The sequence below is a fragment of the Pongo abelii genome, chromosome 1 (genome assembly GCF_028885655.2).
Source record: "Pongo abelii isolate AG06213 chromosome 1, NHGRI_mPonAbe1-v2.0_pri, whole genome shotgun sequence".
Taxonomy (NCBI): domain Eukaryota; kingdom Metazoa; phylum Chordata; class Mammalia; order Primates; family Hominidae; genus Pongo; species Pongo abelii.
In genome coordinates, this window is record NC_071985.2 from 71203975 (window position 1) to 71222392 (window position 18418).

Below are 18418 nucleotides of genomic sequence, written 5' to 3' on the forward strand. Positions count from 1 at the left end.
GCTCACGCCTGTAATCCCAGCACTTTGAGAGGCCGAGGTGGGTGGATCACATGAGGTCAGGAGTTCAAGACCAGCCTGGCCAAGATGGTGAAACCCCGTCTCTACTAAAAATACAAAAAAATTAGCCAGGCGTGGTGGCAGGCGCCTGCAATCCCAGCTACTCGGGAGGCTGAGGCAGAGAATTGCTTGAACCTGGGAGGCAGAGGTTGCAGTGAGCTGAGATCGTGCCACCGGCACTTCAGCCTGGGCGACACAGCAAGACTTCGTCTCAAAAAGAAAAAAGGTGCAAGGCAGTGAAATACATGTATTTCATCAATTCTTAGATGTGCATTTTCTTACCTTTTAAAATCTCTGAAATTAGGATGCCTCTTAAATTCGAATGCCATATTCTTATTTTTAGATGTACATAAATAGTGCATCTTGCAACTGAAGCCATTTTAGATTCAATGAAATACAGTAAGTTGGGTAACAAAAGATAAAACAGGGAAAAGTAAAACAAGAGACAGATAATATTTTTAATACATAAAGACTTCTTACACATTAATGTGAACTAGTAGGGTGCTTCAACTGCATTGGTTAATTTCTTAAGTTAGGGATTAACTGTATTATTCTTCATATGCTTTTTGTTTTGTTTTTTAAGACAGGGGTCTCCTTCTGTTGCCCAGGCTGGAGCGCGAGTGCAGTGGCTCCATCATGGCCACTGCAGCCTTGACCTCCCGGACTCCAATTCTCCAGCCTCAGCCTCCTGAGTAGCTGGGACAACAGGCACACACCACCATGCCTGGCTAATTTTCTGCATTTTTTTGTAGAGACAGGGTTTCACCACATTGCCCAGGCTGGGTCTTAAACTCCTGGGCTCAAGCAATCCGCCCACCTTGGCCTCCCAAAGTGCTGAGATTACAGGTGTGAGCCACCGTGCCTGACTCTATACACTTTTTTGTATAACTATTTCATTAAAAGACTTAAAAGATTGAGCAAAAAGAATGGGTAGGATGTGAAGAGAAAATTGGAGAAAGTAGTATAATATCACACATATGAAAACAGTACTTTCACTGAAAATGTTTAAAATGCAAATTAAGGCTGGGTTTAGTGGCTCACATCCTTAATCTGAGGACTTTTGGGAGGCCGAGGTGGCTGGATCACTTGAGGTCAGGAGTTCAAGACCAGCCTGGCCAATATGGTGAAGCTCCGACTCTACTGAAAATACAAAAATTAGCCAGGCATGCTGTTGGGCACCTGTTATCCCAGCTACTTGAGAAGCTGAGGCAGGAGAACCTTGAACCCAGGAGGCGGAGGCTGCAGTGAGCCGAGATCACCACTGCACTCCAGGCTGGGCGACAGAGTGAGACTCTGTCTCAAAAAAAAACAAAAACAAAAATCACAAATTAAAACAATTAGAGAGCACTTATTACATAACACATCAACATATATACATTTTTAAAGCTAACTGCCAAGTGATTAAGGGCATAGAGAAACAAACATGTACACCATAAGCGAGTATGCAAACATACTTAACCTCCAAATAACTCCCTTTTTAGGAATTCATCAAAAGGAAATTTTATAAGTACAGGAAGAACAATAAAAAAAGATGTTAACTCTATCACTGTTATACTATCTAAAAGAAACAACCTAAATGCTCAAGAGTTTAAATGATGATACATTCACACAATACAATGCTACCATTAAAAATGATAGTAGAAACTATCTTTGAATGCAATACAATTAACTCCAGAAGTATACAAATACTTTCAAATAAGTACAAGAATTTTTTTGCTTATTTTTATTTTTTATGGTTTCATTTGTTTTACTTTTGAGATATACAAACATAATGTACATATCTAAGGTATTCTGTGTCATGAATTTTACAATGTAGACATCCATGTAACCACCAATCAAATATGGTGAAACCCTGTCTCTACTAAAAAAAAAAAAAAAAAAAATACAAAAATTAGCTGGGCATGGTGGCACGTGCGTGCAATCCCAGCTACTCGGGAGGCTGAGGCAGGAGAACTGCTTGAACCAGGACCTGGGAGGCAGGGGTTGCAGCGAGCTGAGATCACACCACTGCACTCCAGCCTGGGCTACAGTATCAAAAAAGAAAAAGAAAACATAGTCATTTCCAGCACTCTAGAAGGTCCCTCTTTGTTGTTCCTCTTACCTTTCTAGCCCCAACTCCTAAACACCATGCTCATGCTTCTATCACCATACCTGAGTTTGACCTTGTCCTAAACTTTATGTAAATGAAGTCATGGAGTATGACTTCATGGAGTACGTACTCCTTTGTGTCTGGTTTCTTTTGCTCACCATTTTATCTGTGATAGTCACCCATGTTTGCTGAGTATAGCCATAGTTCATTCTTTTCCAGTACTGTACAGTGTTACACTATAAGGCTATACCACAAATTATTAATCCCCTTTTTTTGTTGTTGTTGACAGACATTTGGGTTGTTTCCAGCTGGGAGTGATTACGAAGCTGCTATGGACATGCCCTGTTTGCTATGGTTTTTGCGGTTTCATAACTTATTTTTATTTTATTGCCTCTTAATTTCATTTTAACTACTTCTATTAAGAAAATAAAAAGGATCAAACAACCAGAAAATAATAAAGAAAAAAAGATCTGCTATCCAACCACACAGACAACTACTCAACATTTTTAACATTTATAGTTCACATAACTGAGATCTTGCTATGCATGCTTTTTTTTTCTAAATCAACTCCTTCTTTTAGTTATTTTTTTCCCTTCTTTCTCTCCTCTCCCTATTTTAGACCAACAAGAAAACGAACATTTACATTTAGTGTACAACATTTTCCACCTTACAAAATCATCAAAACACATATAGACATAAAGGTTTCGGAGTTGTTTGCTTCATACAAATACTTGGTATATCCCTCTGCATCTTGCTCTTCACAAATATTATGGCAACACTGTCACATCACTGATTATTTTTCCTATCTTTAACAGCTTTACTGAGATAAAATTCACATAACATACAATTCACCCATTTAAAATGTACAAGTCAATGGTTTATAGCATATTCACAGAGGTACAACCATCAACACAGTCAATTTTAGAACATTTTTATCATCTCAGAAAGAAATCCATACCCTTTAGTTACCACCCCCTTACCCCTGCTACTGGCCTAAGCCACTAATCTGTTTTCTACCTCTATCTGCTGTTCTAGGAGAGGAACTGCTGGGTCATATGGTAACGCTACGTTAAATTATTTGAAGAAGTGCCACATGGTCTTCCAAAGAAGCTACATCCATTTACATTCCCACGAGTGTATGAGGATCCCAACTTCTTAACATCCTTGCCTACACTTATTATCTAACTTTTTCATTCAAGTCATCCTAGTGGTGTGAAGTGGTATCTCGCTGTGGTTTTGATTTCATTTTCCTGATAGCTAATAATGTCGAGCATGTTTTCATGTGCTTATTGGCCACTTGTTTATCTTTGAGAAATTTCTATTCCGCTCCTTTGCGTGTTTTTAAATTGAGTTGTCTTTTTATTATTGAGTTATAGGAGTGTTTATACATTCTGACTACAGGTTTCTTGTTAGATATGACTTGCAAATATTTTCTCCAATTCTGTGTATTGTCTTTTCACATTCTTGATGGCATCCTTTGAAGCACAAAAAATTTAATTTTCAAGTTCAATTTACCTCTTTGCTTGTTTTGTTGCTCCTGCTTTTGGTGTCACTTGGTGTCATATATAAGAATCCTTTACCTATTCCAAGGTCATAAAGATTTACCCCTATGTTTTCTTCTAATGTACATGTCCCTCTGATGCACATATATACTGATTTCTATCAGGTCTATGCCCAGACATGAAACTGGTGGATCACAGAGCATATACAGATACAGTTTTAGGCAAATGCTGCCAAAGAATTTTCCAAAGCGGCTGTACCAATTTTCAAACCCACTTGAAATGTATAAGAGTTCCAAATGCTCTACATTCTTGTCAACACTTTGTATTTCAGATTTTTTAACTAACACCATTCTGGTGGGTATGTAGTTGCATCACATTATAGTTTTAATTTGCAGTTTTCTAAAAATTATGTATCAGTACTTTTTAACCTTGGCCATCTGAACAATTCATTTTCTAAATGCCTGTTCTAGTCTTTTGACCGTTTGTTTTAAAACTGGGTTGCCTGAATTCTTTTGTATTGGTTTGCATACTTTTAAATATACTCTATATGTAAGTCCTTTGACAGACGTAAGTATTGCAAACACCTTTTCCAGTGTGTTACTTGCCTTTTTCTTCTCTTAATAGTATTGTTTAATGAATAGATGTTCTTATTTAATGAAATACAGTCTTTTCTTTTCTGGTTAGTACTTTTTGCATCCTGGTTTTAAAAAGCCTTTGCCTCCAACAGGGTCATACAGATATTTTTCCATGTTTTGTTTTAGAAACTTTCATATTAAATCTATAGTTCCTTCAAGGAACGAAGAATCCCTATGTTACAGAATTATTTCTGATAATGGGAGAAAAAAAAAAGAAAGCTTCACAACTGATTTCATGAAGTCAGCGAAACTTTGAATTCAAAATACACCCATGTAAACCTCACTGATAAATGTAGATCTTAAAGAACTCTAAGACACCGACCGGCAAGTCAAATTCAGCAGTGTGGGTGAAAAAATGCACCACAGCTAAATAGGGTTTAACTCAGGAATGCAAAGATGGTTCAACAGGAGATAATCTATTAATGTAATACATCCTATTAACAGATTAATGGAAAAGATGATCATCTCTACCTGCAAAGAAAAAGCACTTGATGAATTCAACATTTTATGTGTTTTTAAAAAAAAAACCTCTTAGAAAACTAGTATGACAAAGCATTTCTTAATCATTTCTACCAAAAGTCTTAAGTTATTTATCAAAACCAATAGTAAGGCATTATAATTAATGATGAAATATTAAAGGTACTCCTATTAAAATCAGGAACATGGCCAAGTGCGGTGGCTCACGCCTGTAATCCCAGCACTTTGAGAGGCCAAGACGGGCGGATCACGAGGTCAGGAGATCTGAGACCACCCTGGCTAACATGGTGAAACCCTGTCTCTACTAAAAAAACAAAAAATTAGCCGGACGTGGTTGCACTCGACTGTAGTCCCAGCTACTTGGGAGGCTGAGGGAGGAGAACCACCTGAACCCAGGAGACGGACGTTGCAGTGAGCCGAGATTGCGCCACTGCACTCCAGCCTAGGCGACAGAGTGAGACTCTGTCTCAAAAAATAAAATAAATAAATAAATAAAATAAATAAATCAGGAACATAAAATTCAGAACCATGTATCTCAAGTGAGCCCTTACTGCTGCCTGGCAATCATACTCTCCCTCTTCTATTCACTTCTTTACTCTTTGACAAGTGACTATGTCATGTATTATTCCTTCTCAAACCTCTAATACATATTCCCATTCTTCCTTACTCTCAGATGATGAGCTTGGCCTCTATACACAAAGGTAAATTGAAACACTCATGACAACGTTCTCAAGCTATCACCATCATGTGTCTATCCATATACTTTGTCTTCTCTCCTATTTCTATAGTAACTCTCCCTACTCCTGGTGAAGCAAAGGCTAATCCTTCTGCTTGTATAAGATCAGGTGTCAGCAAACCACAGTCCCACACTGCTTATGCTTGCTTTCATTTGACAACAGCAAAGCTGAGTAGCAGTAATGGATTGTATTGCCCAAAATGCCTAAAATACTACCTAACCTTCAAAGAAAAAGTCTGCTGACCTCTAAACTAGATCATATCTCCTCTCCATATAATCATGGACACTGCCGGTTGAAAGCGCCCACTAAATTCAGTGTAGAAGAAATAAAGTAAAATCCATACAAGATACATAAAATATCAGGGATATAGCAGATATACTGAAGACAAAAGATCTTAGGGCCAGGTCACATATGAAGGATGAAGATTTTGAATGCATAAGACTTTTTAACAACCACCTCAAACTAGAAAATCAGGCCAGGCACAGTGGCTCACACCTGTAATCCCAGCACTCTGAGAGGCCGAGGTAGGCAGATCACTTGAGGTCAGGAGTTTGAGACTAGTCTGACCAACATAGTGAAACCCCATCTCTACTAAAAATACAAAAATTAGCCGGCTGTGGTGGCGCATGCTTGTAATCCCAGCTACTTAGGAGGCTGAGCCAGGAGGATCACTTGAACCCAGGAGGTGGAGGGTGCACTGAGCCAAGATCACATCACTGCTCTCCAGCCTGGGGGACAGAGGAGACTCTGCCTCAAAAAAAAAAAAAACAAAAAAAAAAAACAAAAAAAACCAAAAACAACTAGAAAAGTATAATCATCTGTTAAATTTGAAGAGAAAATGATTTTTACCTTGGAATTCTATACCTATCCCTGCCATATTATCAACCAGGTGTCAAGGTAGAAGGAAAATATTTTCAGCAATACACACATCTCAAAAATTTCACCTCTTCATATACTCTTACCTAAAGTTACCAAAGGATGCATTTCACCAAAACAAAGGAGTAAATCCAGAAAGTGGAGGATATGGATCCAGAGATCACAGGCTCCAACACCGGAAAACGGCAAAAAGAATTCTCAGAATCAGTCAGGCGCAGTGGCTCACGCCTGTAATTCCAGCACTCTGGGAGGCCGAGGTGGGCGAATCACTTGAGGTCGGGAGTTCAAGACCAGCCTGACCAACATGGAGAAACCCCGTCTCTCCTAAAAATACAAAATTAGCTGGGTGTGGTGGCAGCGCATGCCTGTAATCCCAGCTACTCGGGAGGCTGAGGCAGGAGAATCGCTTAAACCCGGGAAGCAGAGGTTGTGGTGAGCCGAGATCACGCCATTGCACTCCAGCCTGGGCAACAAGAGCAAAACTCTTGTCTCAAAAAAAACACAAAAAACAGAATTCTCAGAATCATGATGAAGGGAAATCACATTTATAGCTACGCAGCATAAGTGGAGGGCAAAAGTGCAGATTTGAGCAAGAAGATAGAGAGCTCAAGAAGAATTTTCATTTTTTTTTTAAAAAACTGAATGGTCAATCAATTACCTGATGTTTGATGATATTGGGACAGTTTGTAGAAAAAAAAATTAGAGACAAATAGGAAACTAAGAAATAAAAAGAAATCAACTCCAAGAAATATAATCATAGTACACTGTAAGGTTCCACTGTAAACATATTCACAAAGTCATAATAATGTAAACAACGAATGCTGATTTAATCAAAAGCATGACTATATTGGGAAGACACTGGGAAAGAAATTTCAAGGTGGCATAAGAATCCTAAAGCATAGACTCATCTACCACAGAGGAAAGCCAATAGATAACATCTAAAATTGAAAAACAAGAAAACTGAAAAACAGGGCCAGGCGTGGTGGCTCACACCTGTAATCCCAGCACTTAGGGAGGCCAGGGAGAACGGGTGGATCACTTGAGGTCAGGAGTTTGCAGCCTGGCCAACATGGTGAAACCCCATCTCTACTAAAAATACAAAAATTAGCCAGGCATGGTGGCACACGCCTGTAACCCCAGCTACCTGGGAAGCTGAGGCAGGAGAATCAGTTGAACCCAAGAGGTGGAGGCTGCAATGAGCCAAGATCGCGCCACTTCACTTCAGCCTGGGCAACAGAGCAATACTCCGTCTCAAAAAACAAATAAATAAATAATAAAATTGAAAAACAAACAGTAAAATATACAATTTTTAAATATGTAAATAAAGAGAAGAAACACCTATGGTTGCTCTGAGAGCAGGACACAGGAGGGAAAGTCATAAAGAGATGAGGCAGATGACCGGAGTTTTAATTACAGGTTATCTGAGTACCCGGCTTAGGGCCAGAAAAATTCAGATTTCAAATTTTGTTGAATTTCAGATTTTGTCAGATTTTGGAAGACTTACATTGCCAGTTGGGCATCCCAAATCCAAATATTTAAAATTCAAAATGCTCCAATGGACATTTTCTTTGAGAGTCATGCTGGCACTCAAAAATTTAATATTTTGGAGCATTTTGGATTTCAGATTTTCAGATTTGGGATGCTCAACCTGTTTAACCCTTGTAGTACAATTTTCTTTTTAACTGCACAGCTGTATAAATCAAATATTAATTTTTTTTAAAAAAGGGAACAAATCCAGTGGTCCTTTGATCACTTAATAACAATTAACACCCCACAAATATCTGAGCATCACTATGTGTCAGATACTTTTCTAGGTGCTAGGAAGAGAACAGTGGACAAAATAAGCCCTTGCCCTCATGAAGCTTACAATCAGAGAGGGAGGCAGATAATAAACTAATGTATGTTTTAATGTCAGATAAAGCAATGATGTAAAAATAAATAAATAAAGCAAAGCAAAGGCACAGAGTATGATGGGGGATGCTATTTAATAGGGTTTTCAGAAAACACTTCTGCCAGAACAACAAAAGGAAATCAAACTGAAGAAAATCTGTTCTGAAAAAAAAAGGTCATGTAAGTGAAATAACAGAAAACTATCAATTAAATTCAAGATGAGAGATTCAAGTCTTTCACACTCCAAAGCAATGTATTATTCAAAAGCCAGTACCAAAAGTTTCTCTGTAATGAAATAAACTGCCAAGCCTCCTCAAGCTAAGTCACATGAACACTGCTATATCCATATAACCTTATGTATATAAAGATCCTTCCCATATCCCTAACTAGCTACTTAGTAAAGTGACTATGTAAATTTATATTCAGACTTTTTTCTTTCCATAGAATAGGTAAATGTAACACATTTTAAATTCCAGTGTTTTATTTCTATTATGTAGTTAAAAGTTTTCCTAAATCAAAAGCTCAAGACATTAAACCAAAAAAGACTCCAGATTAATTCCACGTTACTAAAACTTATCACACACAATCTTTATTTTCTCACTAAAAAGGAATCAACAGGAAATTTAAGACACATTTAAAGAAACAATTTATAGGGTAATGCAATACATTCATTTTCCTCTCCAAGGAACTTCACTCAGGCTGGGGTAGTTTCAAGCTATTTGAATTATCTTTCGTTGAAAATTAACTTAAAAAAAAGGTATTCATATTAAAATGACAATTTTATTCCAAATACAGTCGTTACACAATAAATATCTCATATTCAAAAAATGGATACACTTCAATATATCTTATTCTCAAATCGTGTATCAATAACATTAAAAGTAAACCCAAACTATGTGTCTATTTTACATAGCAAAAAAAAAAAAAGCATATTTTCGGAGAAAATAAATGGGTTTAAAGTTTAACTCACAAAAGAAAACAAATTTGATTAAATAAATTTCAATTAATAGTTTGGTTTAAGGTTTAAAAGTTATTTAAAAATTTCTGAAAAAGCAGATTGTCAAGGAATTGGCTCACTCACAGCCAGAAATAAAAAGGTGATATTTTAAAATTTTAGACCAAAAAAGAAATTTAGATTCCCTTATAAATAAGTGCCAAGAGAGAATATTTTCAGTAAACATTCATTTAACTACATAAACCAAAAGAATAAGGCTGTCTAACCACATGTAAACTATGCATCATCTGACTTCAGGTAGAATGTTTATCTTTGGTATACTTGGTAACCAGAAACCTAAAATATATAAACATAGGGATATTTTAAAAACAATTGTCTTAATGTTTTTGTTCGCTAGGCAATAATTCCCACAATTCTCAGAAACAAAAAAACAATATCCTTAACCAAAAAGTTATCAGAGGAGTTTCTACTTAAACTTTTAAACTAACATATTTGCCCACTTATCATTTAAGCTCCATCAGGGCACAGACCTGTCTCTTCCCCTGTTGTGTCTCCAACCTCTAGGGAACTGGCACCAAGTAGGTACCCAATAAACATGTGCAGAATGAACTGAGCCTCTGGAAAAAGCTTAAGTGTTTTAAGTTGCAACAGGACAATTTCACCTATATATCCATCATTCACTACACTCAACTCTAATGACGTAATAAAAAGACTCGTACCAGGTATTTAAAAACACATAGAAAAATACATTACTCACATATGTATTTGACTCACAAAGCCAGTTTTTCAGTTTTATTTCCTCTCAGGAAAATTTGTTGTATTCTTTCTAGTATTACAAATAAATATTAGAAAAGCATGTTGTGTTCTGACAATGCAAGCATTATCTTCAAATTTATGTTGCAATCTGAAAAAATTTAGGCAAACTAAACAGTATTTCCAGAGTCCTGCCCCAAAGTATTACTAAAAGTCAAATTCCTTAATTCAATGAAAAGTGAAATAACGCACAGTGGCGCATGCCTGTAGTCCCAGCTCCTTGGAAGCCTGACGCGGGAGGATCGCTTGAGCTCAGGAGTTTGAGACCAGACTGAGCCAAATAAGGAGAACCTATCTTAAAAAGAAAAAAAAAAAAAAAAGTGGAATATAATGGAAAAAACGCACATCTTACCGTTTAAAAATTATGCTGAATTTTAAAAAGAAAAAACGAACTAGGCTTAAAATAAATACACTGAAATTGTTTATCCCACATGGCATTAATGCCCTTACATTTTGATATTTAGATCTGCCTAAAAAGACCTTTGAAGCTACATGATAAACTTCATGCCTACAAAGCTTGAGTTAGAGGTTATCTTTGTTAAAATAATACTGTTTGGATGCTCAGTTTTGCAAGTTTCCTCATAATTCTAAAGTAAGATATTTAGCCGTAAGAGTAATACACTTATGTGTACGATTCTATAGCACTTGTTCTATAGCACTTGTACAAGCATAATGATTTTGAGTGGAACAGGCTTTAATAATGAGCAAACTATGATCTGTCTAACAGCAATACTCTGCAAACACGGGCTGAAAAGTTTCCTAAAATTCTGATGGTCATCTTCAAAGAAACTTGAACAGGAATCGATCTAATGGTAGATACAGAAAAATACCCAAGTCAACTCATGAACACTGTAAGAAAACAAGGCTCTCTATAGCAACTAAAGTGTTGGGGAAAAAAAATCCAGGGAGCATAAACGATAAAGCTCAATTAACTGCTGCCTGTGTAATTCCACTTTATGGTCTTAAATACACAGTAGGCATTAGATATTTCTTTTAGAGTTTTTTTAAACAGAAATTTAGTATTTCAATTGCCCCTCCTCCACAGCTAACATCAGCGCCCTTTCTTCCTCCTCCCTTACCCCTCCCAACTCAAACAAATTAACATTTGTACTAGGTACCTCCTATCAGCTCGCAGCTTCTTCCCAAACACGCCCACGTACACTGAAACTGGCCTGCGTCTACACAACACACGGCTACAGGAAAAGAGCTTCGAGGGGGGGAGCTGGGGCAGGGGGGTAATAATTCGCTCCGCACAGGTTTACGGCTCTTTTCCAGAAATTAGCTCCTCGCTCGTGGCTCGCGTTTCTCCCAAATCACCTCAAAAGCACGGTGTTTATGAGCCTACCTAATCCGATACTGCAATGGAATTCCGGATATTTGCAGACAGATCTCCCGGCTTTGCAAGTGTTTGATGAGATACGTTCGGAATCTCCTTTTTTTTCTAGAGCCCGGTTCCAGGCTGTAGAGCAAGCCGACCTGGGGCTGCGGCCCCTGCCCCACACCCGGCCCGCGCCCAGCACAGGACGCAGCCCCTCCGGGGCCGGGGCTGGCGGGGGCCGCTCGGGCTGCGGGCCGCTCTGCAACAGGTCACCCTGACCGCGACTCCGCGGGTTCGCGGGCCGCCAACTCTGCGGCCAGGCTTCTGGGCGCAGCCGCCGGGGCCAGGGGAGGGGGTGTGGCCCGGCTTCTGCTGGTCCTGGCTCCGAGGTCCGGGATCGGGCTCACCTGAAAGGAGGCTGAGGCGCCGCTAGGCGCCAGAACAGCGCGGGCGGAGGCTGGGGGCTTCCGCCACCCAAGCGGGAGAGCGAGGCGGGTTCAAGGGGTCGCAGCGCCCCCGGCTTCAGGACGGCGCCCCAAGCGGGGACCCCACGACCGCTCCGACTCTGAGAACCCGCGGCCGAGGGAGGCGCGCCCCCCAGCGCCCTTCTCCCTCAGCCCCAGCTCCGCAGCCCCAGCTCCGCAGCCCCCTCCCTGCGCGCAGGGCGAGCAGCCCCGGGGCCCGCGGCCGGGAGAGCCACACTCCGCAGCGCCGCCGCCGCCATTCCCCGCGCCGCCCGGGGAGCGCCGCGCACCCACCCTCCCTCCCTCCCTCCCCCGCACCGCCCCGCGGCCTGAGCCCACCGACCTGTGCAGCCGCGGCCGTCGCCTCAGAGGATGGAAAGACGACGCCGGCCTCACGCTTCACCGCCACGGCCGCCGCCGCCGCCTGGAGTAGCACTCGCCGACCCGAACAGTCACCGTCTCTCATTCAGCGCCCGCAGCAGCCGCCGCCGCCGCTGCCGCTCGGGGGAGGAGAGTGAGCTGGAACCACCCCGTCCGCGCCAGGGGTTGGGGAAGAGAGCGGACCTGGCGGGGGCGCGCGCCAAGCGGGCGGGGCGGAGCCGCGCGCGCGCGCACCAACGGAGCGCGCTCGCGGGGGCCCTGAGAGCTGTAGCCGTCAGGGTCTTAATCTCGCGCTTCCCGCCCGCAGCTTTTCGGCCCCGCGGAGCCCAACTGCCGCCGGGGATCGGTGCCCGCAGCGCGCGCAGCCATCCGCAACCCCACCGCCCGGCGCCTGCTGAAAGGAGGGGCTCCCACCGGCCAAACAACGGGGCGGGAAGGGGTGGGAGGATGGACAGGTGGGGCGTCCGCCACCGCCTGGCCGCCCGCTCCCGGCACGCGGCCCTCTGTGAAATCCGCCGTGATGTCTGTGGCCTTCAGCGCCCGGCTCTTCACCTTTAAGGCCAGGGAACAAAGTCTGGAAGCACTTGGCCCCAAGATCAAATATCCAGCCCACGCCAGCGGTGTTTTTAGAAGTCACTGCGGACAAATGAGGGGGCTCCAAATGTGGAGAGTCACCCCACTGCCGTAGATAAGGTCATAAATTATGGTGATCAATATCCTCACACATTAAGATTCGGGAAGTGTTAGAAGTAGGCCTTTGTAGATGTTACGCAGGGTACTACCCTTGGCTTAAGGAGCAAATGACAGAAATTGGGCGGAAAGGTGTTGTTGCAGAGAGTGTACTAAATGGGTGGCCTACTTAAAGCTAGCACCATTTGATGCAGTGTGACTGTTAACGGAAGGTTTTAAGTGAGCCGCCTTTTTATCTGCTGTCATTAGACCATTTGGAAATGGATAATTATTTGATGATCTGCAGTTCTTTCTCTAGGCAATGTGCAGTAGAATGTGGAAAGAATACTATGTACCAGCATTAAGTATAAAACATGAAAGGACCAATAATTCACTATTCCCATTTGGTTTCTTTCCTCCCTTTAATAACCGCTAAACAGAACTGATTAATCTTGAACGTTGAAGAATGCTAATTATTTCCTCCTTTGATTGCCTTGTGTCATAGCCCTTTTACTCTAGTTGGGGACGCTAGAATGCCCTTCAACCTCCTTCTCTCAAATAGGGTTACTTTAAAGCACCCCAACGCAAAGTTAAGTCAAAAAAAAAAAAAAAAAAAAACAGCGAGGATAAGCAACAAATTTCGTAGTGTTTCATTTTTATTCCATTTTACTTTCAAAGAAAGTCTTGAATCATGACGACATCACTAGAAGTAGAGCAATCAAAAGAAGAAAAAAAGCGTTCCCCCCCCACCCAATATTTCAAATGACAAGAGTCCAAAAAAGAAAAGAAAAAGGAAGATGATTGGTAAAAAAGGAGGGAAGTGCATTATGTATACAGAAAGTTTTCCCATAGATGTTAGTTGCTTCAAGTCCCAAATAAACAACAACAAACTGAATTAGCACTTGGAGAAAAAACCCCTTCCAGTTATTGAGTTGGGTAAATGTTTAGTCTTCTTAAAGTGTTACTAAGAGATTAAGGAAAATGTCGTTGGCTATATGCCAACAATAATACATACAACATACATACCATTATCACACATAATTAACTGCTCTTAAGAAATAGGAAAACTGAGGAACGGAACTCTATGTTGTTAAATGTCATACAATTACTTGAAACTTGAATTAGGGTTTCATAGATGTAAATGAGCCAGGGTCCCTACATCTGCCAATAATTTTCACAGCTTATTGTAAAAGCAGTGAAGTTTTCACTTGGACTTTGAAAAGAAAAAAAATATGACTCATGAGCAAGGCCATGGATACACTAAATTCTTATGCCTGCTGAATTTGAGTTTGAATAATTACCCCAAATCTGTTTCTCACATTGATAACTTATAAAACAATACTTTTATTAACCTTAAGAGTTGTGTTAAGTTCAAATTTGTGAACTTGGTAAGATTAAGAATTTGTATATAGGCCAGGCGTGGTGGCTCACACCTGTAATCCCAACACTTTGGGAGGCTGAGGCAGGCAGATCACCTGAGGTCAGGAGTTCGAGACCAGCCTGACCAACATGGTGAAGCTGGTCACTACTGAAAATACAAAAAAATTAGCCGGGTGTGGTGGTGGGCACCTGTAATTCCAGCTACTCAGGAGGTTGAGGCTGGGGAATCACTTGAACCCGGGAGACAGTGGTTGCAGTGAGCCAAGATCGCACCACTGCACTCCAGCCTGGGCGACAGAGGGATATCCTACCTCAAAAGAAAAAAAGAATTTGTATATAAAAATATAGAAAAAAGTTTGTCCTCAATATCTTTTATAAAATAAGTGTCCCTTCCCATTCATTGATAAATGAAAGCAGTGGCTTTTTGCACCAAATTTTCTTTACCAGAGCACTTTTATCACAATTAAATTCTGTATGTTGCTTTATGGATTCCAGTTGCTTTTGCCAAAATACAAGAAATATGCAAAGTCTTAGTATAACAAAAAGTACTAATGTATAAAATAGAAATGCCATTATATGAAATAGAAATCAATAAGAATTCAATATGCTTAAAAGTCATTTCAGAGGAATCACCATTATGTAATAGTTTTATTACTATCCATCCAAATTATTTCCAAGGGGCAAGCCAAGGAACTAATTTAGATATAGAACAAACAGTTCAAAGAGACCACCACTGCAGTAAACCAATCAACAAGCAACACAATTCATTACAGCTGTCAAAACAAAATCAAACTGGCATGGTAAGAAAGCTTATTTTTTCAGTAATACCTAATTCTATTACAACCAAAAGAATTTCGGTAATAACATATACCTTTGTAATTTCTCTAACCTTTCATCTCTTTTTTCAAATGTATATAGTGGCTGGACATTTTGAAGAAATTTGTTGGTTGTGTTTACGATGTCACAATTTAAAATAAAGGCAAAGTTAGCATTCCCAAAATTCACCTCGAGGGAAAGGACGCATAAGGGAACTTCCAAGGGCTAGACAGACATTCTCCAGAAAACTGACACTATGGTACAAGGAGAGCCTGCCGTAATTCCCAATCAAGAGAGATATGTCACAAGTCTCCAGATACCAAAACAAAGATAATCAACAGTCCGTTCAAATCTGAGCACCATATTAATTTTAACAGTTTACATTTACAGTTAAGCTGCATCTCAAAGGGGCAACTCTATGTAGGGTGTTGAGCAGCAGGGATTTATTTGCTTAATGACGGTTAATGTTTTCCTAGACTAATTCTTCAAAAGGCCGGAAAGTATATAAATGTTTGCATACACTAATGCTTTTCAATATTAATTTTAAAGATAGTTTTAGTAGAGCCAGCACAGTGGCTCAGGCCTGTAATCCCAGCACTTTGGTAGGCCAAGGCTGGCGGATCACGAGGTCAGGAGATCGAGACCATCCTGGCTAACATGGTGAAACCCTGTCTCTACTAAAAATACAAAAAAAAAAAAAAAAAATTAACTGGGCGTGGTGGGGGGCACCTGTAGTCCCAGTTACTCAGGAGGCTGAGGCAGGAGAATCGCTTGAACCTGTAAGGCGGAGCTTGCAGTGAGCCAAGATCGTGCCACTGCATTCCAGCCTAGGCGACAGAGCAAGACTCCGTCTCATAAAAAAAAAAAAAAAAAAAAAGGTAGTTTTAGTAATGACTTGTTTATCTGACAGTATTAGGAAAGGGGGCAGTAAGGGATTAGATAAAATTAGATATTCTAAATAACTGAGATTTTCATCTTGAAGTACTAGAAACAATTTAAACCACTTTTATTTATTTTTCCTGAAATATCACCAACTCTGTCTTAAACTAATAAAACACAGTACAGTTGTCTTGGTATCCACAGGAACTTCCAGGATACCCAAATCCGTGGATGTTCAAGTCCCTGATATAAAACAGCAGAGTAGGTCACGCATGTAATCCCAGCACTTTGGGAGGCCGAGGTGGGTGGATCACGAGGTCAAGAGATCAAGACCATCCTGGCCAACATGGTGAAACTCCATCTCTACTAAAAATACAAAAATTAGCTGGGCGTGGTGGCGGGCACCTGTAGTCCCAGCTACTGGGGAGGCTGAGACAGGAGAATCACTTGAACCCGGGAGGCAGAGGTTGCAGTGAGCTGAGATCGCACCACTGCACTCCAGCCTGGCAACAGAGCGAGACTCCGTCTCAAAAAAATAAATAAATAAAATGGCAGAGTATTTGCATATAACCTATGCACATCCTCCTGTATACTTCAAATCATCTTTAGATTACTTATAATCTCTGATACAATGTAAATGCTATGTAAATTGTTGTTAAACCATATTTTTAAATTTATATCATTTTTTATTGTTGCATTGCTATGTTTAATTTTTTTCCCTAATATTTTCCATCTATGGATGTGGAACCCATTGACATGGAAGGCCAACTGTATAGCTGAACCTATTTCTGATAGCCTAGAGGTACCTCAGGAATAGGTAAAGATAAAAAAAACAAAAGCTATAGTACCAAGATATCCTCAGGAGCCAACAAGTACTGTACTTAGTACTCTTCACCATATACTAAGTAATCACAGCCTTCTATGTTCCTGCATTCTTCTGAGTCTAATGGATTTGGTGGCCCTCATAATTGATCTTTCTGCTGTGCCTTCTTGTTGCTGCCCCTGCTGCTACAGGCTAGCTCTGCACACACATTTCACACACACCTCCCCTTGAATTGTCTTATCATGTTAGAGTGGGCTGGGAAACTAAATAACCAATGTTTAAAAATGCATATAAGTCTGGGCACGGTGGCTCACACCTGTAATCCCAGCACTTTGGGAGGCCAAGGTGGGCGGATCACCTGAGGTCAGGAGTTCGAGACCAGCCTGGCCAACACGATGAAACCCTACTAAAATACAAAAAATTTAGTTTAAAAAACTAAAAATACAAAAAATTAGCTGGGCGAGGTGATGGGTACCTGTAATCCCAGCTACTCGGGAGGCTGATGCAGGAGAATCAGTTGAACCCTAGAGGTGGAGATTGCAGTGAGCCGAAATCTTGCCACTGCACTCTAGCCTGGGCAACAAGAGCAAAACTCTGTCTCAAAATAAATAAATAAATAAGCATATAAAATAAGAAAAGGCTAAAACAACTCTGATATTTTGGGGGCATTTACTTAGTGTAAAGACCTTTCACTTGCTTTGATATTTTCCTCTATATTTTGGATCATTACATTTACCAGACAACTTTTTTTCCAGATAAGTGAATTATTACTGTATTCTACTTCCTTTATAACATTTTTAGGCATTATTCTTTATATTTAATGATAGGAAAGGATTTTGGTTGAGTGTTCATCTCTATAGTTTTCTTTTTATATATCCTGCATGTTAAAATAGTTTAGAAATTTTTTTAAAAAACAGGAATTCATAAAGGCATACCAATAATTAATTGATAAAACAAATGGAGAAAAGGGAAATACTCTTGCTTATGGTAGAGTGTTGAGAGATTGTTGAAGTTAGAAAATCATCATTTTGCAACCAGTTAGGGCAAAGATTGGGTAAGGCAAAAACCATCTTATATCTAAACATCGGAAGAAATGTTGATGAGGAACAAGATATTTGTATGATCTTAGAGTATTTTTCCGTAGACTTCTTATTAGTTGCAAGGAAAGGAGTAATTATACACTGGATAAATTGGACAAAACCCTCACCAGGTGATCAAAATTAACATCACAATTGAGGGACAGACGGACATCATTTGCCTCCAGATGTGATTCCCTGAAGACACAGAATATAATGAGGAAATGAGGAATCTAATGAGGAAATACCAGACAAATTCCAAGTGAGCAACGTTTTGTTTTGTTTTTTAAAAGAGGTAGGGGTGCTGTATCCTTCAAAGATGTCACTGTCATAAAAGACAAAGGCTGTGAAAATATTCCAGCTGAAGAGCCATGACAACTAAATGTAATATGAGATACTAGACTGGATTCTTTCCTGGAGGAGGAAAAAAATGCTATATTGGACATTATTCAGTTAATTGGAAAATTGATGGTAGATTGATTAGATAAAAATATTTCATCAATGTTAAAGTCACTGAAATTAGTAACTGTGCTGTGGTTATGTCTCTATTCTTAGACAATATATACTGAAGTATTTCAGAA

General features: G+C 40.1%; 2 protein-coding genes across 4 annotated transcripts in view; one reads left to right on the top strand and one right to left on the bottom strand.

Moving 5' to 3' along the window:
- RALGPS2 (Ral GEF with PH domain and SH3 binding motif 2) overlaps nt 1-12329 on the bottom strand; it is a 193656-nt gene extending 181327 nt beyond the window's left edge. Inside the window, exon 1 of one of the 3 annotated variants that reach the window (XM_002809758.6) lies at nt 12157-12329. The gene's annotated coding sequence lies outside the window, so the exon portion shown is untranslated. Of the gene's footprint in view, nt 1-11376; nt 11504-12156 lie in introns of those variants that run through there. The other 2 variants (XM_002809757.6, XM_063716877.1) reach the window with 2 other exon arrangements.
- On the top strand, nt 11367-13320 carry LOC103890570 (uncharacterized). The gene is given in 4 exon segments (XM_054550861.2): nt 11367-11541; nt 11544-11885; nt 11888-11967; nt 11970-13320. Coding segments are annotated over 4 exon segments (774 nt in total). The 3' UTR covers nt 12147-13320.
- The last annotated feature ends 5098 nt before the right edge of the window (nt 13321-18418 follow it).